Source organism: Fistularia commersonii, chromosome 5, assembly GCF_037954325.1.
Source record: "Fistularia commersonii isolate RoL2024-O1a breed Wild chromosome 5, RoL_Fcom_v1.0, whole genome shotgun sequence".
NCBI lineage: Eukaryota > Metazoa > Chordata > Actinopteri > Syngnathiformes > Fistulariidae > Fistularia > Fistularia commersonii.
In genome coordinates, this window is record NC_141288.1 from 1,792,501 (window position 1) to 1,818,621 (window position 26,121).

At 50.7% G+C, this 26,121-nt stretch overlaps 1 protein-coding gene across 10 annotated transcripts in view; it reads left to right on the forward strand.

The window, feature by feature from the left end:
- The window catches only part of magi2a (membrane associated guanylate kinase, WW and PDZ domain containing 2a), a 144,129-nt gene extending 118,668 nt beyond the window's left edge, over positions 1-25,461 (forward strand). For 2 of the 10 annotated variants that reach the window (XM_086146321.1, XM_086146326.1), the window contains 17 exons: positions 3,326-3,383; positions 3,808-3,929; positions 4,168-4,473; positions 5,014-5,196; positions 6,555-7,232; positions 13,248-13,279; positions 15,415-15,568; positions 16,756-16,797; positions 17,156-17,271; positions 17,479-17,683; positions 17,749-17,973; positions 18,646-18,831; positions 19,257-19,461; positions 19,537-19,762; positions 19,882-20,034; positions 21,836-21,974; positions 22,657-25,461. In XM_086146321.1, coding sequence (XP_086002447.1) covers positions 3,326-3,383; positions 3,808-3,929; positions 4,168-4,473; positions 5,014-5,196; positions 6,555-7,232; positions 13,248-13,279; positions 15,415-15,568; positions 16,756-16,797; positions 17,156-17,271; positions 17,479-17,683; positions 17,749-17,973; positions 18,646-18,831; positions 19,257-19,461; positions 19,537-19,762; positions 19,882-20,034; positions 21,836-21,974; positions 22,657-23,237 — 3,611 coding nt within the window. In that variant the 3' untranslated portion in view covers positions 23,238-25,461. Of the gene's footprint in view, positions 1-3,325; positions 3,384-3,807; positions 3,930-4,167; positions 4,474-5,013; positions 5,197-6,554; positions 7,233-13,247; positions 13,280-15,414; positions 15,569-16,755; positions 16,798-17,155; positions 17,272-17,478; positions 17,684-17,748; positions 17,974-18,645; positions 18,832-19,256; positions 19,462-19,536; positions 19,763-19,881; positions 20,035-21,835; positions 21,975-22,112; positions 22,224-22,656 lie in introns of all 10 variants that reach the window. The other 8 variants (XM_086146330.1, XM_086146327.1, XM_086146322.1 and 5 more) reach the window with 8 other exon arrangements.
- Positions 25,462-26,121: the final 660 nt, after the last annotated feature.

The window sequence follows — 26,121 nt, forward strand, 5'->3', positions numbered from 1 at the left end:
TGTAATAACATTTTTCAACCTATCAGGAAAAGTCACCGGTCACTAGTTCCTCCTACTAGGAGGCGACTCCGAATCCCGCCACGTTTCCCCCCGTCTTGTTTTTCCCACTAATGAAGATGGACATTAAAATTTTAAAATCCAATTCACCCTCATTCGACGTCGTCGGCGTCGTCCTCCGAGGTCTCGTGGCGCCGCCTGCTAGCGTTTCCCCGTCATTAACCCGTTTACCGCCCGACAAAAAGGGCAGGGAGGGAGGAAGGGGACGACTCAGGTTGGTTAGCTTAGCATCTCGTATGTAGCGAAGGAGAAGACGTTCTCCAGTCAAGGCTTCTCCACCAAACACACAACTTCCTGGTTAGCACTGTGTAATTACAGCTTTGTAATAAGCTAATACAGTGTTATAAGTTAACATTTTATAATTATTACAGCTTTATAATGACAGTGTTCTGATTATTTCATTGTTGAGATACATTATTATACCATACAATGACAGCACTATAATGTTATTACATTTTATGATTAGTTATACACTGTTATTATACGTTATTACAGCGTTATAACAGGGCAGCATTTTGATATTAATAATGAGATGAGATGAGAACAACTTTATTCATCCCGAAGGAAATTGTTGTGCCAGAGTTTCAAGCAAAAACATAACAATAATAGATAATAGTAGGAAGGAGGGAGAGTAAGAAATACAATAAAATATAAATTGTCAAGGTTTGTCAAGGTAATAGCTGTATGATTAGTTCTTACAATGTTATAATCAGTTATAACAGCTGTTTTAGTGTTATTACAGTTTATTAGTCATGAGAGAATCGTCTTCTGACGGGGTTTTCCGACGAACGGACGCCGATTATCAGTGTGAGGTGGAGAATCTGGCCTGGCAGCTGATTGGCCGCTTGGAAGCGGCGCCGGGAAAAGAACGGCAGCTCCAGACGTCCGAACCCGAGGCGCCGTCAGAGTCGATTTCTGCTCTTGATTGTTGATTTCTGGGACGGAGGTGTGTGTGTGTGTGTGGTGTGTGTGTGTGTGTGTGTGTGTGTGTGTGTGTGTGTGAATGGAAATTGGTTTCTTACGGGGCTCCGGTCGGAAGGTTGCCGGTTCAATTCCCGGCTCCTGATTGGCCGGTTTGGCGCCAACGCGCTTTCATCCTGCCATGCGGGGGATGAGGGTGGGCTTCCATCTCCGGACGGCTGATCTTGAACCGGGACCTTCTAGAACGTGGATTTTGTCATGTGAACATGTGACGCCCCGCCTTATTACACGGTAATAACGGCTTTATAACAGCCCACCCATATGAAACACGTAATTGGATGGAATGGCGTGGCGGTATGTGCCAGCATGTGTGTGTGTGCAACCCGCAACACCGCTCAGCACTCTGTGTGTGTGTGTGTGTGTGTGTGTGTGTGTGTGTGTGTGTGTGTGTGTGCATTTTACAGATTGTGCCTGCACAAAACAATATAAACACACAGCATGTGCTTTTGAAAGTTTAATGGTCTGCTGTTGGAGGGGGGGCAGGCGAGCATGTGCGTGTGTCAGCACACACACACACACACACACACACACACACACCGAAAACCAATCACAGCTGGGATAGGCTCCGCCCACCCTGAATCTACATTCTACTCTGCTCCGAAAAATAAAGGGAACATTAAAATGACACAGCCTGGATCTGAATGAATAAAATATTCTTATGAAATACTTTGTTCTTGGCATCATCGAATGCGCCGACAACAAAATCACAACAAAACGATCAATGGAAATCAAATGTATGAACCCATGGAGGTGTGGATTTGGAGTCACACACCAAATGAAAGTGGAAAACTACATGTCATGTCCTTAAAACAAGTCACAAAGTGGAAAATTTAATTGTCTTGGAGTTACATCGTGTTGTTTAAATGTTCCCTTTATTTTTTTACATATATGTATAAAACACATTAGAACACGTGCGTACAAACGCTACGATCAGCAACAAATTGGATTTTGGATGGATTTTTCCATCAAATTTTAAATCGAGCACAAACACAAGCGCAAACTTTCCGTGTAATATCACGTCCTTTATCGTTTTGTGTCCTGTCGGTCGTCTTTTGTTTTTGTTTTTTTTTGGCAGTAAGCTAGCCTCATGCTAGCTCCCCAAAGCCGTCGGCGCTAGCGGTGTTTAAGCGAAAGAAACGGCGAGAATTAAAGAACAGCAGAAACAATAATAAGCAATAATTAAGATTATCTTCAATTAATTTCTGTATTTTGGCACCAAATAATCCCTTCAGATGTTTCCATAGAGTTCGATATGTTTGCGGGGTCGGCGGATCAATCGTTTCGATTGATTTCAAAGGGAAACGCCGATCGGGTTCGCGACCAGAGTCAAAGCAGGAAGCTGATTGGTCGGCTGTGCATGAGCTCACGGGTGTTTCTCATGCGGTGCACGAGGGGAGCAGCTGCACGTCGATCAATACGGCGATTGATCCAATTTGATTCGGTGATCTGCTTCAACTATATATCATCCACACACACACACACACACACACACACATATATATCACGCCTCTTGATGGACGAGGGTCTGGATTGACTTGTTGACTTATACAGTAACCACGGCAACGAAATTCAACCAGAAAGGGTAAAAGGATTTGATAGGAGTGTGTGTGTGTGTATGTGTGTGTGTGAGGACGTGGACGAACCCCGAGACGGACGGATTTAGGGGGTTCGGGGGGGTGTTCTGGTCACAACTTGGAGTTACCATGGCAACCGTGGCCAGCCGTGCACGGATCTACCTTTCTCTTAACCTCTCGCTCTCCCTCAAAGGATAAAATAGATGGATGAAAGATTTAAGACGTCTGCTTTACCTTGTTTGCATGTTTCATTCACTGACATCTGCTCGGCTTTACACACACACACACACACACACACACACACACACACATGCAGGTTCATCCATCTCCCTCCTCGCGTCCTCCACACTCTTAAATCTCGAGTCTCTCTCTCTCTCTCTCGGCATGGAGGGAGAAGAGGGACACCTTTTCTTCTCACCGTCTCCTAAATCACACACACACACACACACACACACACACACACACTCGTAAATATACTTTAATTGCTAATTGATTCCTTCCCGGGAAGCGGCGCTGGAAGTCTGGAGGACGAGCGGCTCCGTCCTGCAGGTCGAGGCCAAAAGCCACCGGGAGGAGGAGGACGACGACTTCCTAAAATGTCGCAACCTTTAGCGGCGTCGAGTGTTATTACTAGTTAATAACACATGTACTTGAACATTGTTATTACATTGTTATAAACGCCACTGACGCCCACCTCTCTTCTGTGATTGCAGAGCTCCCGTACGGCTGGGAGAAGATCGATGACCCCATCTACGGCAGCTACTATGTGGAGTAAGTCGTGCTGAGGGCGAGCGGGAGGCGACCGTAAAACAGTAATAGCGCGGTAATAACCGGTCAAGCTGCCGCACTTAAATATACCGGACGCGGTGACCGATCGGGTGTTTCTAGGTGTTGATAAGTATGTAATTACACCGTCATAATTGTTGTGCTTGTGTTATTACAGTCCGAATGAAGGGGTAATTACATAGTAACTACATAGTAATTACATAGTAACTAACGTGTAATAAGCCGGGGGGGGGTGGATCTGTATCTCGGACGCTTCCAATCAGTGGGCTTATCTTCTCTCGCTCGACGGCGCCGGTCTGCGGCTCCGTTACGTAATCTGGCCGCCGGCCATTTAATTAATCATCATCGCCGCCGCTGCCGGGGGGGGGGCGAGAGGAATCTGAAGTCCGCTTCTGCTCCGTCCCGGCAGCCACATAAACCGGCGGACGCAGTTCGAGAACCCGGTCCTGGAGGCGAAGAGGAGGCTCCAGCAGCAGCAGCAGATGCAAAGCCAAGGCCTGTCCTCGCTGCCGCTCCCCGCCATCTTCCGAGGTGAGACTCCGCCCCCTTTCGACCCCCCGGGAACCATCTCGCCCTCTGGTCGCTCTTGTCGGTCGACACCCGCTTCATCGACGTGGAGGAGGGGGGGGGCGTTCTTTGACGACTTCCTCTTCCTCCCCCAACTCGCTCCCTCCCTCGCCGGAGTTTGTCACCCGTCGCCATGGTTACACTAGTGAGGCTCTTTCTTCCTGCTCCTCTTCTTCCCCCCACCTGAAAACATGGCGGCCAGCGGAGGACGTGGTTCCCTGCGCCACCCTCCCCAGACCCCCCCACGCCCCCCAGGTCGGCCTGACGCCGGAGAGGAGCCACAGCCTGTGCGACCTCTCCCGCACGCCGCCCGCGCTCCGCCGCGCCGCCGCCGCCGCCGCCGACATCTCGCCGCTGCGGCAGGTTCTGACCCGCCGGGCGAACGCGTGCCCCCACCAGCGCCGCCGCCAGCAGCAGCAGCAGCAGCGGGCGCCGCTGCGCGCCTCCTCATGCACGGTGGTGTTCGAGCAGCCCGCCTGCAGCCCCCTCCCCCTGTGGACCTTCGTCAGTAAGTAGGTCAGAAGAAGCGAGGAGGAGGAGGAGGAGGAGGCTGAGCTCGCCATCATGGCTGCCTGCGTTAGCTCCGACCTGCTGTAAGCATGCTAGCTCGCTAGCCCCCCCCCCCCCCCTTTGCTCCCACCCCCTCCTTTCCCGCCGAATATCACGACCTCCTGGAAGAAGCAGCGTCACGCCGCGGAGGTCCGACGGCGGAGGAGGAGGCGGGGTTAAGTGCGACTAATCCGATTGGCCGACAGCCTACCTACCTCCTTCCCGGAACCCCCCCCTGCTTTGAGTCCCCGGTTCCTCCTCAGGCCCCCCCCTTCTCCGAGCACCTCCTCTGGGATTCCCCTCTGGCAGCACGTCACCTGTCGTTTCCCCGGCAACGGTGGCAAGGGGCTGAAGAATCGCCCAACGCCACCGGAACCCAGCGCCGACGTTCCCCGCCGCCAGTTTCCCCGTGTGGTACCAGGCGCGCTTCAAACCCCGGCGCCCGCCGTCAACGCCAGCTTCTAACTTCCTGTCTGTACCTGCCCCCCCCCCCCCGCAGAGAAGCCGTTGTTCACGCGGGACCCGACCCAGCTGAAGGGCAGCTTCCTGTCCACGTCGCTCCACAAGAGCAACATGGGCTTCGGCTTCACCATCATCGGGGGCGACGAGCCAGACGAGTTCCTGCAGGTGAAGAGCGTCATCCCCGACGGGCCCGCCGCCGCCGACGCCAAGATGGCCACAGGTGGGGCTCGAAGGGGGGTGGACGTGCACGTGAGGGGATTTGATTCCAGGTTGGACGTGTGGACACGTAGCAACCATTCAAGCCTCTCATTCACAGTTCATATAAACAAAGAAATATTCACTCATACAAGGCATACAAGTCACACAAGGCATACAAGTCATACAAGGCATACAAGGCAGACAAGGCATACAAGTCATACAAGTCATACAAGTATTCACCCTCTCATTTATGCAACATTTAAACACATTCACCCTCGATCATTTGTAGACATACAACCGTTCACCCTCTCGTTCACGATATATGGAGACATTCCACCATTCGCCCTGTCATTCGCATGTCCTTTGAAGACATACAACTCTTGCCCCTGGACAGTGTGCCGAATCTCCTCCATGTATCCCAGGGAGTAAAAGTATCACGCAATGAATCATTCATCAGTCTGGTCTCTGCGTTTCCCTCCGTTGCCGTTGGGGGGGGGGGGTGCACCAAGGTCACGACACCCGCCATCCGTTTGCTGCCGATGCGGCGGCCATCGATCCCGACGCCGCTGCTCAAGGCGAATGTCGACGCCGTTTACCCAGATTAATTAGAAAGTCCCTCGTGTCACGGCGGGGAGTCGATACCGCCGAGGTGTGAAGGCGTCGGTATCTCACCTCTGCCGCTGTCACTCAACCCGGCCCCGGTCGATGCGGAGCGCCGCCGTGTTTGAGGAAAAAGTGCGTGCGGACTGGAGTACGCTGGCGGCGATTTCACGGATTGACAAAGAGGGCAAGGTGAGCCTCTCGATGTTATCTGCGAGTCTCGCCCCTCTAAGAACGAGCATTAGCCGGCGGATGCTAGCGTCGTCCGCTCCTCCAGTTGTTCAAAGTACAAGCTTTTTCGCGCAACTGGAGTTGCTAGCGGTGAGCTCACAGCACCACTTAACCTCTTTAGCTGCCCGTTTGTTTGGGTTTTGGTTTATTTTGAGGGGCTGAAAGGAGGCTGACCTGTTTTAATTGAGAGACGGTCCCTGGTTGGGGTTTACCGTGTTCCTCCCACAGTCCAAACACAGATGGTTCAATGGAGACCCTAATTGTCCAAATGCCTGAATAAGAGGGTGAGTAGTTGTATGCTTCTATATGCGGCCCTGCGATGGACCTCCATCTCTCGTGGATGATGAGCGTTGTAGATAATGAATGAGTGAATAATTCAATCGCCCGCTGGGGGTTCCATTTTTCACAGCTTCCTCTCTTTTCGCAGCAGACCTCATCATACGTTGCTCCTCCGGTTGATGAACCCCAGAGGCTCTTTGTGAAGCGTCAACATAAGACACTAATTGTGACTCTAACACCACTTCCTGTTTCGCTTCTACTCTGTTGTAGGCGACGTCATCGTCTACATCAACGACGTGTGCGTCCTGGGCACCACCCACGCCGACGTGGTCAAGCTCTTCCAGTCGGTGCCCATCGGCCAGAGCGTGACGCTGGTGCTGTGCCGGGGCTACCCGCTGCCGTACGACCCCGAGGACGCCACCGGCGTCAACAGCGCCACCACCATCATCTCGCCGCTGGGCATCATGGAGCAGCGGCCGATCGTGGTTAACGGGAGGACGGGCTACGACGGCTACCTGGACTACATTTCCCGTGCCGCTCGCTTCGTCACGGACCCAAGCCAGGACCCGGTCGGCGGGCCGCAGCAGCTGCTCGCGCCGCATCCCGGCGATACCCACCTGGACGGGTCGCTCCCCGCCGCCACCGGCACGACGCCTCCGGACAGCGTCTCCATGGCGTCGTCCGGGGCGACGCAGGGGGAGCTGTTGACCCTGGCGATGGTGAAGGGCGCCGAGGGCTTCGGCTTCACCATCGCGGACAGCGCGGCGGGGCAGCGGGTAAAGCAGGTCCTGGAGCCGCAGGGCTGCCCGGGCCTCTGCGAGGGCGACCTGGTGGTGGAGATCAACAAGCAACCCGTGCACGGCTTCACGCACGCCCAGGTGGTGGAGCTGTTGAAGGATTGCGCCGTGGGGGCGGAGACTTCCCTGGTGGTCCAGAGGGGCGCGACAGGTAAGACCGACGGCCCGGCAACGGCAACTCCGGGACTCGGCCAACCCCGGACTCCTATTTTTGCCGATCCTCTTTCCTTGTCTTCTGTCCTTTCCCTCTTTCCACTTCCGACGCTACCTGTGACCTAAAGGGTGACTTCGCTACCCTCAAGGATGGAAGGATGAATGCTGCATACCGAAACCGCCTTGACTAGTTTGCTTTTGTACCATTTGTTGACAGTAACACTCTTCGCCATCGAACAACGGTTTTGTCGTCGCTATGACTACGTGACGCTGTTGTGTTGGTGCACCATTGATCCCTGATCAAACGGCATGTTACCGATACATCACATAGCTATCCTTGCTAATGTCACCGCACTTACTTCTCTGAAAATCTGGTGTTTTGCGATTGGAACCCCCACACACACTTTAACCCTCTTATTATGTTAAGGGTCAATTTGACCCATTGGGTCAATGGGTGTGATGGGTCAAATTGACCCTTAACATAATAAGAGGGTTAAATGGCACGTTCTAAGACGTAGCAGCTAGCCGCTAGCTGAGTCAGCCCCCGCCGACACCCCGCCGACACCCCGCCTCACCCCTCAGATGTGGCGTTTGGGCGTCTCCCGGCGATGACTCAGATGGCGAAGATAAAAACTTCCGCTGTTTAATTGGATCTAAAAATAGCGGCGGCAGCCAAGCAGACATGACCCGCTTTGAACGGCGCCCGCCCCGGTCTGAACTCACCTGTCCTTGATTCATCCCGACCCCCCCCATCCTCATCCCTCCTCCCTCCCGGTGATGAAACACGAGCTCCGGCGCTCGGCGGCGGCGGCGGCGGCGGCGCGAGCTGCCAGCTGGATTGAGATCTGATAGCGCCGGCGCTTTTTGCTTCTCGCCGTGTAACCGATTTGTTTTTGCTTCTCGGCGTGGAACCTGCATCCAGACGGCGCTGAGACTCAGCCGCTTCCTCGCCGTGCGTTCTTCTACTCCTGCTGATATCGAATAATACCAGAGTCATTCATCTGCTGTTACGCCCGTCCGTTAATGGCGGCACAACTTTCCGAGGGCGTGGAGCTGGCCCGCTCTCCACCGATGCTTCGTGTCTGGTTTTTTGGTTCTGGGTTTGTTGGATGCCGGAGGCCTCAGAAGTTTAGAAGAAGAAGGTGACCATACGTAGGGGCGCTGAAATGTATCCATCTGGATACCACCGTCCACTGGGTCCAAGTCCTCAAGGTCCAGGTTGAAGCTCCAAAGGTCTCTTGGAGCCTCTCCATGAGCACAGCCCCCTGCAGACCACAGTGAAGGCCTCTATGTCCTCCAGGAGAAGCAAGAACTTTGGTTTTGGTCTGTCCTGGCGTTCTGGAGGTTTGTTCACCCGTCACATGGTGGGCGGAAGTGTCTTGTGAGGTGTCTGGGAACTGTCGCGGGATTGGTCAGACATTTGAAGTGAGCGTGGAGAATGTTGGAAACACAGAAGTGTTGTCATGCCCTCCTATCTGATGGTGCAGAAGTTGTACTTTGAAGGGTAGTTTTGAGAGGATGAAAGTATGAAGCACACCTATGGAGGTGTGTAGAGACAAATGGCAAGCATTTCTTGAAAGGGGAGCCTGGACGATAATTGTTGTTGTTTCTTAGCTTGTGTGATTTGTGCTGCAGCGGGCGGAGCCTGGGAGGACTTCCCAGGAGTTCTGCACTTGTAGTAAGAAACGTCCAGAAGGTGCCGCTGCTGAGCAGCAGCTCCAGGATTCCCCCGGCCGCCGAAGGGCAGAGCGTTATGCTGGTTGGTCACAACTTGCTTAGTTAACGCTAGCTCTCAAGCCTGCGGTCAAATGTTGCTGCGACTGCGCTAAGCTAGCTAACAAATGACAGCGGGGCTACATGATCCCCAAATGTACCTTCTGTAAGACCTCAGCTGGTGTGTGCGCTTGCATCGGATCTGGATTTGATGCTGTCGCTTTGGCAACCAAGAAATGACTGGAAATGATTGGCAGGCCTCGTTAACGGCCTCTTTCTCGTTAAGGTCGTGGGCGGGGCGGGTGAGCGCGGGTAGCTTAGCTTAAACCGAGCGGGAAACCGCAAACCGGGGAGGGGAAGCTGTGCGGAGGGGGCTCCACTTCAGAGCAAGGATTTGAAACTCCGCCCCCGTCGCCGTGGTGACCCCATGCTTGGGTTCAAAACGATGGTTGTGTGTGTGTGTGTGTCGTGTGTGTGTGCATGGTAGCAGGCCTCATTAGCCGCCATCCAGACCATTAACATTCTGTGTCCTCGCCGCCTCGCCGGTCGCAAATTAGCAACAGAGTGTTTCGCCGCGTCCACATGCAGAATCCCATTTAGCTCCGCCCCGCTTCCTCCCTCGCCGCCCCCCAAACACACACACACACACACACACACACACCAAGGCGGCGTCCTCGGCACGCAAGCCCCCACGCGTTACATAAACTCCGGCGCTGTCGGGGGTGAATCGGGGATAATAAATGTCCGCCGGCCGCTCCCACCTTTCACCCGCCATTGATGGCGCTCGCAGATGGCGAGGAGTCGCTCCTTCCTCGCTCGGAGGAGAGAAGGTCGCCTCCCCTCGCCTTTGATTCACTGAGCCTGCGGCGGCTTTCTGGGGAATCTGCGAAACTAGACAGTGATTCATCGCGCACGTGTGTGTGTGTGAAGAGCTGGAAGCCAAAGAGAGGAAACCATCAGGGAAGTGGTCGGAGGGCATGCGTGGAGCTCGTGCCTCCGCCGCCAGCGCTCGGCCGGCGGCCCCGATTGGAGGCGGGGCTTACCGCCGCGCCTCGGGATCACCTTTTGAACGAGACCACGCATCTTTGGGCGGTTCGGTCACAGCTGGTCATTTTTAGAGAGGATTGATGGCGACCGTGTCTTATCACACTGAAGGTGTCAGCGTTACTACAGCATTACTACAGTGTTACTACAGTGTTACTACAGCGCTACTACAGTGTTACTACAGCATTACAACAGTGCTGCTACAGCATTACTACAGCGTTACTACAGCATTACTACAGTGTTACTACAGCCTTACTACAGTGCTGCTACAGCATTACTACAGTGTTACTACAGCCTTACTACAGTGCTGCTACAGCATTACTACAGCGCTACTACAGTGTTACTACAGCATTACTACAGTGTTACTACAGCCTTGCTACAGCATTACTACAGCGCTACTACAGTGTTACTACAGCATTACTACAGTGTTACTACAGCCTTACTACAGTGCTGCTACAGCATTACTACAGCGCTACTACAGTGTTACTACAGCATTACTACAGCCTTGCTACAGCCTTGCTACAGCATTACTACAGCGCTACTACAGTGTTACTACAGCATTACTACAGTGCTGCTACAGCATTACTACAGCGCTACTACAATGTTACTACAGTGCTGCTACAGCATTACTACAGCGCTACTACAGCGCTACTACAGCGTTGCTACAGCGCTACTACAGTGTTAATACAGTGTTACTACAGCGTTACTACAGTGTTACTACAGCGTTGCTGCAGTGCTTCTACAGCGCTACTACAGTGTTACTACAGCGTTACTACAGTGCTACTACAGCGCTACTACAGTGTAACTACAGCATTACTACAGTGTTACTACAACGTTACTACAGTGTTACTACAGCATTAGTCATGGATTACTACAGCATTCTACCGTCTTACTGCAGCATAACTACAGCATTGCTATAGTGTTACTATGGCGTGTTACTATGCTATAGTATTACTATGTTACTAGTGTTACTAATACAGCATTATTGCAGCATCAGGATGGTCTTACTACTGCATAAAATCAGTGTTACTACAGCTTTACGACAGTTCTACCATGGCACTACTACAGTATTCATACAGCTGTACTGCAGCATAACCGCAGCGTTGCTATGGCGTTACTTACAGCCTTACTCCAGTGTTACTACCGCATTCCTACGGCATTATTCTGGTGTTACTACTGCGTTACTACAGCATTACTGCAGCATTACTCCAGTTTTACTACATCACAACTACGTTACGACAGCAGTACTACTTTGTTACTACGGCAGTTGTACAGCATTACTATAATGTTACTACAGCATTACTAAAGCACAACTTTAGCCTCGCTACAGCAGGACGCAGGCCTTATGACAGCATTACTACAGCATTAATACAGCATTATTGCAGCATTACGACGGTCTTACTTCAGCATAAACTCAGTGTAAATACAGCGTTAATACAGCTTTACTGCAGCGTTAGTGTAGCACTACTATAGTGTTACTCTAGCGTTACTGCGATGTTACCACAGCACTACAACAGCACCACTACAGTGTTACAACAGCATGACGACAGTGTTACCATGGCATTATTACAGCACTTATTCAGGCATTACTACAGTGTTACGACACTATTACTACAGTGTTACTACAGTGTTACTACAGTGTTACTACTGTGTTACTACTGTGTTACTACTGTGTTACTAGTGCCCAATAACAGCATTGCTGCAGCAGACTTTGGTCTTATTACAGCATGAAATCATCACGGTGACCAGGGGGAAATAAAGATGGCCGCCGGGACGACACCCGCGATGGTTAGCCGGTAGCATTAGCTGTTAGCTCGTCCCTTTAGCTGCTTGTTTGAAGCAACACGATGCGGTAGCATTAGCGAAGCGAGCCGCCGAGTTGTCTAACGTTCCTCCGAGCGGCCCGAGTTATCGGAACTGACGCTTCCCATTAGCATCCCGTGTCTGGACCTTCAGCGCCGCGGACATCACCTCTTCGTCAAAACCTCCTCCGCTCTCGGTCCGACACCCGTCGCGCTCCGCTAAGCTCGTCTGAAGGATGTTGCTCAAGCGAGCAATAAAAAATTTTAAAAAATTACCGACTTGTTAATGAGTTACACCGGTTTGTTTCTTGAGGTGATCGACCCCAAAGTTCAGCTGTGGTTCCTCCGCTTCTCCGAAGTTATAACTCTGTTATTACTGTGTAATAACCACCTTCCAATGACACCCCCCCCCCCACGCTTCAGGCTCAGAATTAATCTATCCAGGTTTATTCTTTATGCAGTAGAATTGTTCCAGCAGGTTATATTTTCTTAAGTAATAACAGACTGTAATAACTATGTAGTAACTATGTAATAACTTCATAATCGCTTGCTATGCAGTATTTCTGCATAGCAGCTCAAATTGAGTGTTTCTCAGGTTGAAAAGCGCTGGGGTCGCCATGGCGAGAACGTCATTTGTTGTAACGCCGTAATAACAGCATAGCGTTCGACGCGTGTAGTTTCTTTTATTACCAGCCGCCGTGTTTCCACCCCCGGGGCCGTGTAGCATATTTATGATAACAAGTGTGAAACACACACTTTGCACATCGTGAGGTTGATTACAACACGGTTCGGCTGACAAACACACACACACACACAGCCAGAAGCAAGATGAATGTATACACGTTTACAGTAAACGCGGGTACGTAGCATGTAGCTGCAGTCAGCATGTTATGTAGCTTATTACGAAGCTCAAGATGAAATCTGAAGATCTGAAGATGGAACGGGGGAATTCAAATAAACAAATATCGCCTCTGGGGGAAAAGACGCTAACGCTTGAACTCGGTGTTGTGCGTCTTTTCACGGGGCGGTGAAGCTAAAAGATCGGCTTGTTTTCGACGAGTTCCCGCTGAATAGAAGTGAATTTCTATTTTGGTATTGTTGCTAATTACAGTGTAATTACACGATTACGTGCTTTTAAAACAAAATTTATTTTCGGTTCAAACCAGTTCCTTTTCGGGGAGAGAGAGTATCTGGTATCAGGTCTGGCGCTTCGATCGGGACAGCGTGTGTGTGTGTGTGTGTGTGTTTATTTATTTGTTTCTGTATTTATTCTCCGTATTTGTTTATCTCTTCTCGCTGGAGGCGTATGTTTGCCGTCCTCTTCTCTCTCGTCAGTCAATATCATTTCTTCTTTATTTTTTTTTTATTTTTATTTTTTTTTTGGTTTCAACCTTTTCTCCCGGAGCTTCTCCGCACCATCTAAAGATCTCGCTCTCTCCACCTCCACCTTGCAGGTCACTATTCCCCCTGGAAGACCCCCAAGCAGGTAAAGCCAGACCAAGCAGATCCATCTGCACGTCCGCTTCTTGCAAATAACCCCCCCAACACACACACACACACACACACACACACACACAAACTCCCTCCATGCTAACGTTAGCTTGCGCTTCACCGCCGCCGGCCCCTTGACCTTAAACAGCTGCATCCTGTGTGAAAGTACCCATAATATTAAACACACACACACACACACACACACACACACATATTACATGCCTGTTGGTCCCTGCAGGGCGGCGCTGACCGGCTCGTAACCTCCCCCCCCCCCGAGAGTTATTATTAATACAAACCGTCAATATCAACACATGAAACAAGATGAGGGAATCTCAAAAGCATCTATTACACTGTAATAAGCGCTATTACACGGTATTAAAATCTATTACGCTGTAATAAACACGTTAATTTTCCCCTAATTTATTGCCAAGTATTTCTTTTTCTAAATCTATAAAAAAAAAAAAAAAATGTTATCATTTCATTCAGGTGGTTGTTGCTAATTTGCAGGATATTTTCCAAACTGGAGTTAATTGTCTGAGAAAAATAAAAGGGGTGATTAGCAAAAAAACAAAACAAAAAAAGATTTAAATTTGAGAGCTTTACGAAAAAATTATGATAAAAGAAAACAAAACATTTGCCGGGAAATTGATGTAATGAATTGCTTCTCGGGTCAACCCCCCCCCCCCTTTTTATTATTCATCGTGCCGTCAGAAGACGTGCTTTGTAACGAGTGTGTGATTTGGTGGCGCGTGTGTGTGTGTGTGTGTGTGTGTGAAGCCCCACCTGCGTCTCCGGGCCTCAAACGCACCGTCGCCTCAGTCACATCTAGGGATGGCGGATGATTGCCAGGATAGTCGGGGGGAAATCCGGCCTCTCGCCTGCAGACGCCCTCGCTAACCCAGCTAACCGTCCACGCTTGAATAAACCCCGCCTCCGCCGTCCCGCTCGCCCTTCCCCCCCCCCCCGCGCTTGTTAGCTGTCGGCTAACGGTCGTCCGCTTTTATTTGGTGTAAAAGCGGATCGGGACCGTCTGTGCGTCTGTATTCTGGAGTTAGCATTTAGCATCCGGACGCGGGGTTGATGGCGTGATGGTTCCCGCCCGTGGAGACAGAGCGCCGCGGCGTCGGCACGTCAGCACGCCAGGAAGCTGCTGCCGAGAACCACCGCTTAAACTGCGTCCAATGATAACCAGGAATTAAGAGTTATTTATTTGTTTCGTTGATTGATTGATTGTTTTTGTTTATAGCTTTTTTTTTTTTTTTTTGATCTATTTCGATTACTTTTTGGTTTATTCTTATTTTATTCATGTTTTGTTTATGTAATTACTTATTAATGTAATGTTTCTATAGTTATTGATTCATTTATTTACATTTATTAACTTTTTCATTTCGCATTGTCTATTAATATATATATGTATAATCATTGTTTTTTTTTTATTTGTAACAATTTATAAATGCATTTATTAATTTATTTAGTTTTGTGTTTTTGTTTAACTTTATGCTTTCCTCTTATATTTATCTACTCAATTATCTATCTTCATTAATTTATTAATATATGTATATTTTACTTATTTATTTGTAATGAATCATTAATTTATTAATTTAATAACTTATTTTGTTTGTTTATTTTTATGAATTCATGTATGTATATTCATTTTCTTAGTTATTTATCATAACTAATTAATTCATACATGTATATCATTACTTATTTCTAGTTGATTATTTCAATATTTTCTTTCATATTTATTTACTTGTTAGTTAATTAACATATCCATACTTATTTTCTTATTTATTACATTCATTTATCAATTAATTAATTTTTCAATTTTTTACGTTTCTTCATTTTTTTATGTATTCCTCTCTTTTACAGTCACTTTATTTTATCATTTTGTGTTCTTATTTTGATGTATTTATTTATTGATTCATACATTTAAAATTGTTTTCATTTATTTAGCCATTCATATTACGTGTTTTCGGTGGAAAACCGGAGAAAGTTGTTTTCCCCGTCCCGTCGGGAGCGGACGGGGCTCCAATGTGCTCTGTCTCCATGGCGACCGGGCCGTCGAACCCCGCCGGCCTCGCCGCCGCGGCGCCAAACGTGACCGGTGTCGCCGCCGCTGTGCTTTTCCAGGTGTTGGAGCAGTGGGAGCCCCGGCCCCCCCTCGGCGCCCCCCTCCCCACCCTGCACCTCCACAGGCCCCCGGCCCCCGAGGCCCCCGAGCCCCACGCTAAGCCAGACCCCTTTGGCCTTTACGAGAAGTCCAGGGCGATCTATGAGAGCCGGCGTAAGTAGCGGCGCCGCGGGGCGGGGTGGAAGCTCTGAGGGTCCCCCGGAGTCTCACACACACTCTCACACACACACACACACACACACACGCGGAGGCCCCTGTCGGATCCCCTCCTCTACCAACGCGGGAAAGGAAAGGTCAGGTGTTTGGCAGCGGCGTGGAATAGTTAGCGCTGCAGTTAGCTCTGCGCTAGTTCCCCCCGGCTAGCTTGTCTTGAGTTAACCTTAGCTTTAGCGCCCCCGCCCCCTTTGTTTTCCCTCGGCGCCGGTGGCGTCGGTGTTGGTTTGTGCGTCGCGGCGGCGCTCTGCAGCACGCCAGGAAACATCCCTTTGAAGACGCCTTTCAAAGGACTTGTGAAGTCGTGGCGGCGGCGGCGGCAGCAGATGACCCGGGGGAAATCAAGATGGCCGCCGGGGGACGACGCTCGTGGTGGTTCGTCGGTAGCATTAGCAAGTAGCTCGTAGCTTTAGCTGCTCGGTTGAAGCAACGCAATGCGATTGCAGGATTTTAAAGTAACCCTTTGTAAATGTTACACACACACACACACACACACACACACAGACACACACACAAAAGACAGGAGAGCTGTGGTCACGCTCTGATCCTGCAGGTTCTGCGCGGCGCCGTCACGCCGCAGTGACTCCCCGCGGCTTCATCGCCATGGATACGTGACATCATATATAAATTTGTCGCGTTGCGGCCGGAGAAAATGTCAGGCCCTCATGATGGATGCCAGGCAGTGTGTGTGTGTGTGTGTGTGTGTGTGTGTGTGTGAGCAGTTTTATTGCCCTTTGATGTCTTGACGGATGGCCGTGTCTGCTCACATCTTATTATGTGTTTATATCATCGGGGGGGGGGGTGTTTGACCTTTGACACCTGATTGGTTTCTCTGTTCTGAGGAGGCGGAGCTTCATGTTCTCTACCCCCCCGCCCCTCCGTGCAGCTTCCTGTGATTGACCGGTGACCCGTCCAGGTTTAGGCCCCGCCTCCAGCCGGGGTTGGCTCCGCCCCCGAATTCGCCGCTACGTTAGCATTCTGGTCTCGTAGCTCGTCTTAAGTGGTTACCAAAGGACCACTCCTGGACGAGTGTGTGTGTGTGTGTGTGTGTGTGTGTGTGTGTGTGTGTGCAACCCTTGTGAATGCATTCATGTTGACGGTGGCGTCCCCACCTGTGTTTCCTGCAGAGCCCGGCCCGCTGAGGACGGTGTTCCCCGCAGACCCCCCAGGTAAAGACCCTCCCCGACCTGCACGGTTAACCTCGACCAGCGTCATGGCGAGCGAGCGAGCGAGCGATTAAGTCGTCGCCCATCAATAGAATTTCCCACGGCGTCGTCTGTTCCCTGAAGGCGGCGCAGCGACGCGAATCTTAATATCTAACCCACAAGCAGGTTTATTTTTTAATTCCCCGCTTTCCCTTCCGGCCCGTTTAGCACAGCTACTTAAACTCATGCATCTTCATCGCACCTGCTGATTAAAAAGTGAAACTGATAATTACATGGTAATTACATTGTAATAACACAGGTTATTACACCATCGCTTGATTTCCGCGTGATTTTATTTAATTTTTTTGCCCCCCCCCCATAGGAGCGGAGTACCAGGACATGGAGGTCCACCTGCGGCGGCAGAAATCCGGGTTCGGGTTCCGGGTCCTGGGCGGGGACGAGGCCGGGCAGCCTGTGAGTCCGGAGACGCGTGAGAAGGCTCGTATGGCGATGGGCGTGAAAACCCTGTCATTTTCTCCTTTTCCTCCCCCTCCCACCCGACCCCGGCTGACAATCAAACCGCTGACCTTTGACCCCCAACCCCCTCCTTCTCGGGAAAGTGGCACCCGCTAGCATCCGCCGCCGCCGCCGCCGCATGCACGCACGACCCCCTCCTCACGCGTGACGATCAATATCCAACCGCAGATCCTGATCGGCGCCATCATCGAGAAAAGCCCGGCGGACCTGGACGGGCGTCTGAGGCCCGGTGACGAGCTGCTGCTGGTGGACGGGATCCCCGTGGTGGGGAAGCCGCACAGATACGTCATCGATCTGATGCACGGCGCCGCGCGTAACGGCCAGGTCAGCCTGGTTATTCGGCGGAGGGCGGCGGCGACGACGATGGCGGCAGGTGCGTCACGTGTTTCACGCCGCGCTCCGTCAGGTGCTCGTGTGTGATTGTTTTGGTATTTTCAGGCGAGTCCTGTCCGGAGAACGGCCGCAGCCCCGGGTCGGTTTCCACCCAGCACAGCTCCCCGCGCAGCGACTCCGCCTGCAACGCCGCCTCCGCCGCCGCCGCGGACGGGACGTCGACCCCCAGCGGCCAACCAAGCGACGTCATCATCAACCGAAAGGAAAGCGAAGGCTTCGGGTTCGTCATCATCAGCTCGCTGAACCGGCCTGAGGCGGCGGCGGCCAGCGGTGAGTTCAGGGGAGCCAGAACGTCAAAAACAAATATGGATTTTTTTTATATATATATATTTTTTATTTTTTTTTTTTTATTTATTTTTTTTTATTATTTTTTTTTTATATATTTATATAGAAAATAAAACTACTGTAAACATGTATAAAAAAATATTTTCTTTTTATTATTCATGGGCAAAAGGTGCTTTTATTTAAAAAAAAAAAAAAAATTCTAATAACCCATTTTATTTTAGGGGCCTTACATTATATGTAATGTACTTATTATATATATTTTAAAATATCAAATATATTATACTTAAATTTATATGCACGCAAAATCCAAACATAAAAGTGTTAAAGCAAACAAATAAATAAAAGTGACAGAGTGATGGAGGTCGTGTCTGTAATTACACTGTAATTACTGTGTAATTAACCTTTACTAGCTAGCTGTGGATAACCAGGAAGGACGGCTCCAGCCGCCCTTCCATGCTCCAGTCAGCGGCGTCTCTGCTTCGCTGCCGCGAGCATCGGTGCATCGCCCACACACACACACACACACACACGAGGAAAAAGCCGGACGTCTTACATAAGCCGGTTGCACAGTGAACAGCAGTCAGACAGGTGCCGTCGCTCCGCTGCAAATCACGCCGTTCACCGCCGTGTGTGTGTGTGTGTGTGTGTGTGTTCCAGCCGTGCCCCACAAGATCGGCCGCATCATCGAGGGCAGCCCGGCGGACCGCTGCGCCAGGCTGCGGGTCGGGGATCGCATCCTGGCGGTGAACGGCCAGCCCATCGTCAGCATGCCGCACGGAGACATCGTCAAGCTGATCAAGGACGCCGGCCTCAACGTGACCCTGAGGATCATACCGCAAGACGGTGAGAACACACACACACACACACACACACAGTGGGGGTTTTATGGTTGGAATTATTTAAAAGAAAAAAAAAAAAAAAGTTTTTTTTTTCCCTCCCAGAAATTAGGGAAAATTGCTTTAACAGTGTGAGTTACTGATTAACTTGTATGTAATATTTTTTTTTTTTTTTTTTTTTTTTTTTAATTCAAAGGATAAAGATCAATAAAGTATCATCTTCTTGTCTGATTTAATATTTGGAAGAAATCTTTCTATGTTTGTGTGTGTGTGTCGGATGAGGGCATTTTTTTTTTTTTTTTTTTTGCGAGTCTCCATAGTAACCCGCTTGATTTGGAAAAGCGCGGGTTGCCACGGCGACACTCAGTACCGAGTTCCCGTCCGGAGTTTGCGGTTAGTTTGCGGCTCTGAACCCCTTTGCCCCCCCACCAGAGATCAGCAACCCCCCCTCGGCGCCAAGCTCCGAGAAGCAGAGCCCCCTGGCGCAGCAGCACAGCCCCAAGACCCAGCCCGGCGGGGGGGTCCCCGAAACCGGCCATCCCAGCCCGGCACCCCACCACAGCCCGCTGGCTCAGCCGCCGCCACCACCGCCGCCGCCGCCGCCGCCACCGCCCCAAACATACACCCACGAGGGCAGGTAAGGGGGCGGAGCTCCGTTCGGTTTTTACTTCCTGATCCATGGACCGACTTCCTGCCCCCTCCCTCCCGATAGCTACAGGTCAGAGGTCAAGGCCAGGCAGGACGTGAAACCGGACATCCGCCAACCGCCGTTCACCGACTACCGCCAGCCCCCGGTGGATTACCGCCACCCCCCTGTGGCGGATTACCGCCAGCCCCCCACGCTGGATTACCGCCACCCGCCGCTGCTGGACTTCCGGCAGCTGGCGCCGGACGCCAGGCAGTTCGCCGTCCCGGATTACAGGATGCCGCCGGTGCAGGTGAAGGCCGGTTGCCGTAGCGATGCTGGAAAATGGCGTTTTCGCTTCGAACGAGGGCGTAATCCACCTCCGTAACCCTCCCGTCCACACCTCATCCGAGCTTTCTTTGCCCTCCTCAGCTGGCGCAGGACTTCGACTTCTTCACGGTGGAGCTGGAGAAAAGCGCCAAGGGTTTCGGTTTTAGCATCCGCGGCGGGCGGGAGTACAAGATGGATCTGTTCGTGCTCCGGCTGGCCGACGACGGGCCGGCCATACGCAACGGGAGGATGAGGGTAGGTTTGCAGCATCACATGGACTCTCTGAGAGATATATATATATATACTGCTCAAAAAAATAAAGGGAACACTTGAACAACACAATGTAACTCCAAGTCAATCACACTTGTGTGAAATCATAGTGTCCACTCAGGAAGCAACACAGATTCATTTGGACTTGTTTTAAGGATATTACATCAAAGTTGGATCAGCCTGGAGTTTGTTTTAACACTTTAATTTGGAGTGTGATTCCTAATCCAGACCTCCATGGGTTGATACATTTGATTTCCATTGATCATTTTTGTGTGATTTTGTTGTCAGCACATTCAACTGTGTAAAGAGCAAAGTATTTCATAAGAATATTTCATTCATTTAGATCAAGGATGTGTTTTTTAAGTGTTCCCTTTATTTTTTTGAGCAGTGTATATATATATATATTTATCAAATAAATCCAGAGATGCTTTTTTTCTCAAACTTCCCGAAACTTTTCTGAGATTAGATTTACCTGGATAAAGACAGATAAGCGATTCCTGCCTGCTGGGTGGGGGGGGCTTCGCTTGGGCTGGTTTTGATTTGATTAGAGGGAGATGAAAAATAAGGAGAAAATAAATATCCTACCAAAAAAAAAAAAAAAAAAAAAAAAACTTAAAGTACAAGTGAAGTTTGGAAACAGTCAGATGGATTATTTTGTTGTTGTTGTTGTTGTTGTAGTTCTCAATTTGGCCACAAGGGGGCGACATTTCACCGTTATTCCTCCTGCACTCATCTCATGCATTGTAAAAAAAAAAAAAAATTGCAAATAAATTAAAGAATCAGGGTTGTAATACAGGCTGGAATAAACACCTGACCTGGTTGTTTGGAGCCGGGATTTTCTGCCTATTGGGTGCACGTGAATATATAAATATAAGCTGCAGTGGCTAAAAATAAAAACATAAACAAACAACATGTAGACAATATATACATATATATATATATCTATGCACCCCTGGTCAAAACCAACAGCAAAAATAAATATGTATATCAACTGTTGTAAATACTGTAATGTCCAGACTATAGAGCGCACCTGAATATAAGCCACACCGGCATAAAATAACTAAATAAATCTATGTGTATATAACTAGGCTGCACTTTGCTGTAAGCTGCATGTGTCTATGTTGTAACATGAGATATTTCCACGTTTTTTTTTGTTTTGTTTTGTTTTTTTTTATTAAATTACACTTCCTGTAACACGGCTGCGGATAAAGATTAAAATGAAAAAGATTACAAGAAGTAGCACCTTATAGTCCGGAAATGACGGTACGTATTTGCCGCATTTGAGTATCGAGCGTCCATTTAGACACACAAAAAGTTTTTTTTACCGTCTATTAAATACGTGCCGTAAATGCTTTTTTTTTCCTGGTTTGATAAATTAAAAATATAGTAGCCTTGCAGGGAAAGTCATTGATTGCTACATTTATCTTCATTTGCGCGCTAAAACCACTGGAATTAAACAGAATTCCTCCGTCGCAGTCGTTGGTGTCTCTTTTGTCGTCGCTTTCAATGTCACTGTGTGCGATGCGCGGCATCTTTATTATGTTTCTTTTGTCCGATGTGACCAGGATAAATATTCGAAGCTCGTTAGCCGGTAAAAATCCATAAATTAACCGCGTCATTTAAGCGGCGGCGTTCAAAGCGTGCGGAAAAAAGCGGCGGCTAATCGCCCGGAAATGACGTTATTTCACTCTCGAACACTCAGGGTTCACCCTGTCGGGGGTCACGCCTCGCCGTGTGTGTGTCCACACACACACACACACGCTCTCACACACTCCTTTTGCCTCAGGTGGGGGATCAGATCATCGAAATCAACGGCGAGACCACCCGGGACATGACCCACGCCCGGGCCATCGAGCTCATAAAGTCCGGCGGCCGTCGCGTTCGCCTCCTGCTGAAGCGCGGCACCGGGCAGGTCCCGGAGTACGGTAAGACCCCCCCGCCGACCAGAACCCCCGCCCCCCCCCCGCAGAATCTCCGTATTCTAATTCTGTCTCCTCCCCGTGGACTAACATGACTTTATCTCCTGTCCGTTCCAGTGATCTGTCACTAATTGATTGGTCTAGGTTGTTACTTCCCCTTCTATAGGAATGGTATCTTCCAGTCACTCCATGTGCATGAAAAGTGACAAGCATGGCTCCCCCTATTTCTTCCTAATGGGCCGCTCTAAAGACACGGTTCGTGACCATACCAATGTTTTCTCTCTCTCCGCCTAACCGCCCCCCCTCCCCTTTTGCCGTGTGGTGTGTCTCGTGGTTGTGTGTCCGTGCACGCTAACCCTCGTCCCCGTGTACGCTTCGCCGGTTAGCTTAAGCCACTTTTTTGACATTAGCATGCACGTGTATTCCCGCCGTTGAAAATATTAGCTTCCGGTTAGCTCGATGGCTAACGCCGTGTTAGCTAAAGGTAGCTAGAAGCGCCTGGCGTTCTCGGTCGTGCATGAGAACCCGAAGAAGGCGCATGTTTTGCATCCGTTGTGACGGCGCCGCCCGTAGAGTAGAGTCGGTTCCCGCTGTGCGTCCTCCTGTGCCGTGGCATGTTTGCACGCTGTCCACCTGAGCGCCGGCGCCGCGCCGCCGTCCCTGACTCCGCCCCCTCCTGTGCCTCCAGATAACGCCGCCTCATGGGACGCTCGCCCTTCGGCCTCCCCTAGCCTGTCGGAAGTAGCCCCGCCCGCCGACGGCCTCCCCATGCCATCGCCTCCATCCCATCCGACCCCCGACCCGCCGCCCCCGGACGCCCCGGCGGCCCGAGACGGCAGGAAGGAGCGCTCCAGGAGCCCCGCCGCCGCCGCCGAAGAGCCAGGGAGGAGAACGGCGGTCGCCGGCGCCAGGAAGGAGGGTGGCAGGTCCGCACACAAGGGGGACGAGGGGAACGCCGGGGAGAGCGTTTTCCCCGGTGGGCAGAGGGAAACCCTCCGGACCCTCGCCGGCTCCAAGCCCACGCACACCAACGGGAACAAGGAGGAGGCGGAGCGTCACGGCGGCGTGCAGGTGGAGCAGGAGCCGGGGCAGAGCTGGTCCAACACGCTGGGGAAGGGCGGTGGCGGCGGCGGCGGCGGCGGCGGCGGCGGCGGCGGCGGCGGAGCGGCGGGAAGGAAGGCCACGGTCTCCCCCGGGCCCTGGAAGATCCCCGGGTCGGACAAGCTGCCCAGCGCCCTGCGCGCCGGCTCCTCCACGCTCAGCAGATAACACCCGAAGCATCTTCGGACGGGCCGAACCGGTCGCCGTGACGACATGGAGTTTTTATTTATAGACCTGTGCTCTAAATTATTTGGAGAGATTTGACACCCACCACCTTAAGAACTGGAAGATCACTCACTCCTTACAAAGATGGCGGAGCAGCGGCGGCGGCGGGGGGGTCAGAACCTCCCACCACCTGGACTGGAAACGACGGGAAGCAACTTTCTGCTGCCAACGATTTCACACACTCATATATATAAATCTATAAATATAAACATATATATGGACACGGCGGAGTTTTCCGGGCCTCCTGGTGCAGAGCTTTGCCTTATCGGAGTCGTCCGGGGGGCCGATCTTCTCCACGTGGGATCATTTTGTAAATAAGATCATCTCCGAGCGGACGGCGGCGCCTCGGACCCCCTGGACCCACTTCGCCCTGGACTTCCTGTGAAACAGGAAGTTTTGGGGGGGGGGGGGGGGGGGGGGCGGATTCGCCGAGGGGCGGCGAGTGCCTTAGGGGTCGGACGGCGAGCTCGCGGGCGGCGACCTCGAGGGCCCTGTGCAATAACCCGGATCGAGCTGTTAGCATTAGCATTAGCACCCTCGTTTGCACACGCGCCCTGACAGGCGGGAGCATCCGGTTGGGAGGTTTAAAAGAATTGTACAAAAAAAGAAAAAAAAGTAAAGAGCCACGGGCGCGATGGTTTCGAATCCCGGACGCTTCAGGAGCCGCAACAACCCGCCGCCGCCTCTGCAGACGCCCGGCGTCACACACCCGCAGACCACAGCCTGTGTTTATTATTTTCAACAAAGTGTGTTCTAGAGAGTTATAATTTATTCACCAGCTGAGATTTGACGCCAGCGGCGCTAGAAAACCTCCTTCGGCGTCGGGGGGTCGGGGGTCAAATCCAGGGGGCCTCCACGGGGTCGGGGGGGTGGAGGGGGAGGGGGGGGGGGTCTGCCTTCGTTACATGTAATTCCACAAGTAATAAGCGCCTGTTTCCTTTCAAGATGGCGACTGGACGGACGTAAAAATGGAGAGGATGCGCGTGCGTTTGCCCCGCCCCCTTTTCTCACAACCACCAAACAGGAAGTAGTTGTTTTTTTTCTACCGGAAATGAAAGAGACGGTTAAAAAGAGAAGGATTATGTGATATGTGTGCGTGTGTGTGTGTGTGTGCGCGTGTGTGTGTGCATGTGTGTGTGTGGCGGGGGGGGGGGGCGCCTGCAGACGCCGCGACTATTTTTATGAGACGAGACTCTACGGATATATTAACTTTTGTAAAGACCTTGTTTACCTGTATGATACGCTGTCCAAATAAAAAGGAAATCCTGACACGACATCGGGAGCCGTCGCCCCGCCGACTGACTGTTACTATTATGGTCTGTTTCCATGGCGCTGAGGGTTTAATCCTGTCCTGTCTGCTGAGCTCCCTTCACTTTCTGAGCCATTATTGAGTTATTACTGAGTTATTATCAGGTTATCACACTGTATGTGTGTGTGTGTGTGTGTGTGTGTGTGTGTGTGTGTGTGTGTGTGTGTGTGTGTGTGTGTGTGTGTGTGTGTGTGTGTGTGTGTGTGTGTGTGCTCAAAAGTGGAGGGATGGAAAGCAAACGGGATGAAGGAGGGTTTAATCTGGGTCTGGGGGATTATTTTCTCCCCGGCCGCCATGTTTGAGCTGAAACTACGTTTCCCTGCAGGCACCTGGAGAGCAGCGACACAACGCTCTTCCTCTCCCTTTCCCTCTCATCCTTTCCTTCTTTTTCTTTCCCTCTGGTCTCTCCCTTTATACTTCATTCCCTCCATACTTTCTCTCCTTCCTTCCCCACTTGTGCACTATGAGAATATATTGTACAAATATACAGTAGAATACAAACATGTATCAGCTTTAGCCCTCGATATCGAGTTTTAAATTGTATATAAAATATATATGTACACATATAATACGTGAATAAATTAAATGGTCTTATTTATTTAAGACATTATCACCTTTTATCTGCCTGAAAGTGGGTGAGCTGTAGTGACGCGTGTTGGCCACACGGGGGCGCTGTTACTCCCATTTGAACCAGTCTCCGATTACAAACCGTCAATTCGATATTTAATCAGAATACTTTATTGATCCCCGAGGGGGAAGTTGGCCGAAAATATATGATAAAATCTAGCCGCAAAAATTTAGGAAGGTGGGTTGAAAAAAATCTGAAAATGTAAGAAAACCGCAACAACCTGCGTGTACGGCGGCGCATGCGCACTAGTCAATTTAATTCTGATGTAGTGGTCAACCTAAAAAAAATGTAAAAACAAATTATCGATGAAACCAAACACATAAAAATAAATGTAAAAAAGATTTAAAGCCAAGCTTTCTATAATACATCAAGAGTTAGATTGGTTAACTATTTAAAAAAAATCAATCGAGAATTGAAAAGGAATCGACCTGGGTTGGCGCAGCTTGCAGTTGCGCGTTCTGTCCACTAGGGGGCAGCAAAGACCAGGTGCCATCAGGTCTGACTCTCCAGGGTTCTCAGATGCTTCCAGATGATTCCAGGAGTTTGGAGTTGGACCTTCAGACCAGCAGTCCAGGCCGAGAGGTGGCCTCGGCTAGGACCTCCTGTATGGATGCACCCGGACGGAATATTCCAGAATGCTGTGGGGGATGGATCAGACACCATCTCAACATCAGAATGGCTGGAGTATCTCACAAACACACACACACACACACACACACAGATACAACAGACACCAGGCGTGACTCAGAGCTGCAGCAGAGTGTGATGGATACACACACACACACACACACACACACACACACTGGCACATCTTTATCTGCAGAATCGGGCAATTCAGCACCACACCTGCACCCCAAGTCCACTGCAGGTACGCGTCACCTTAGCTTCCA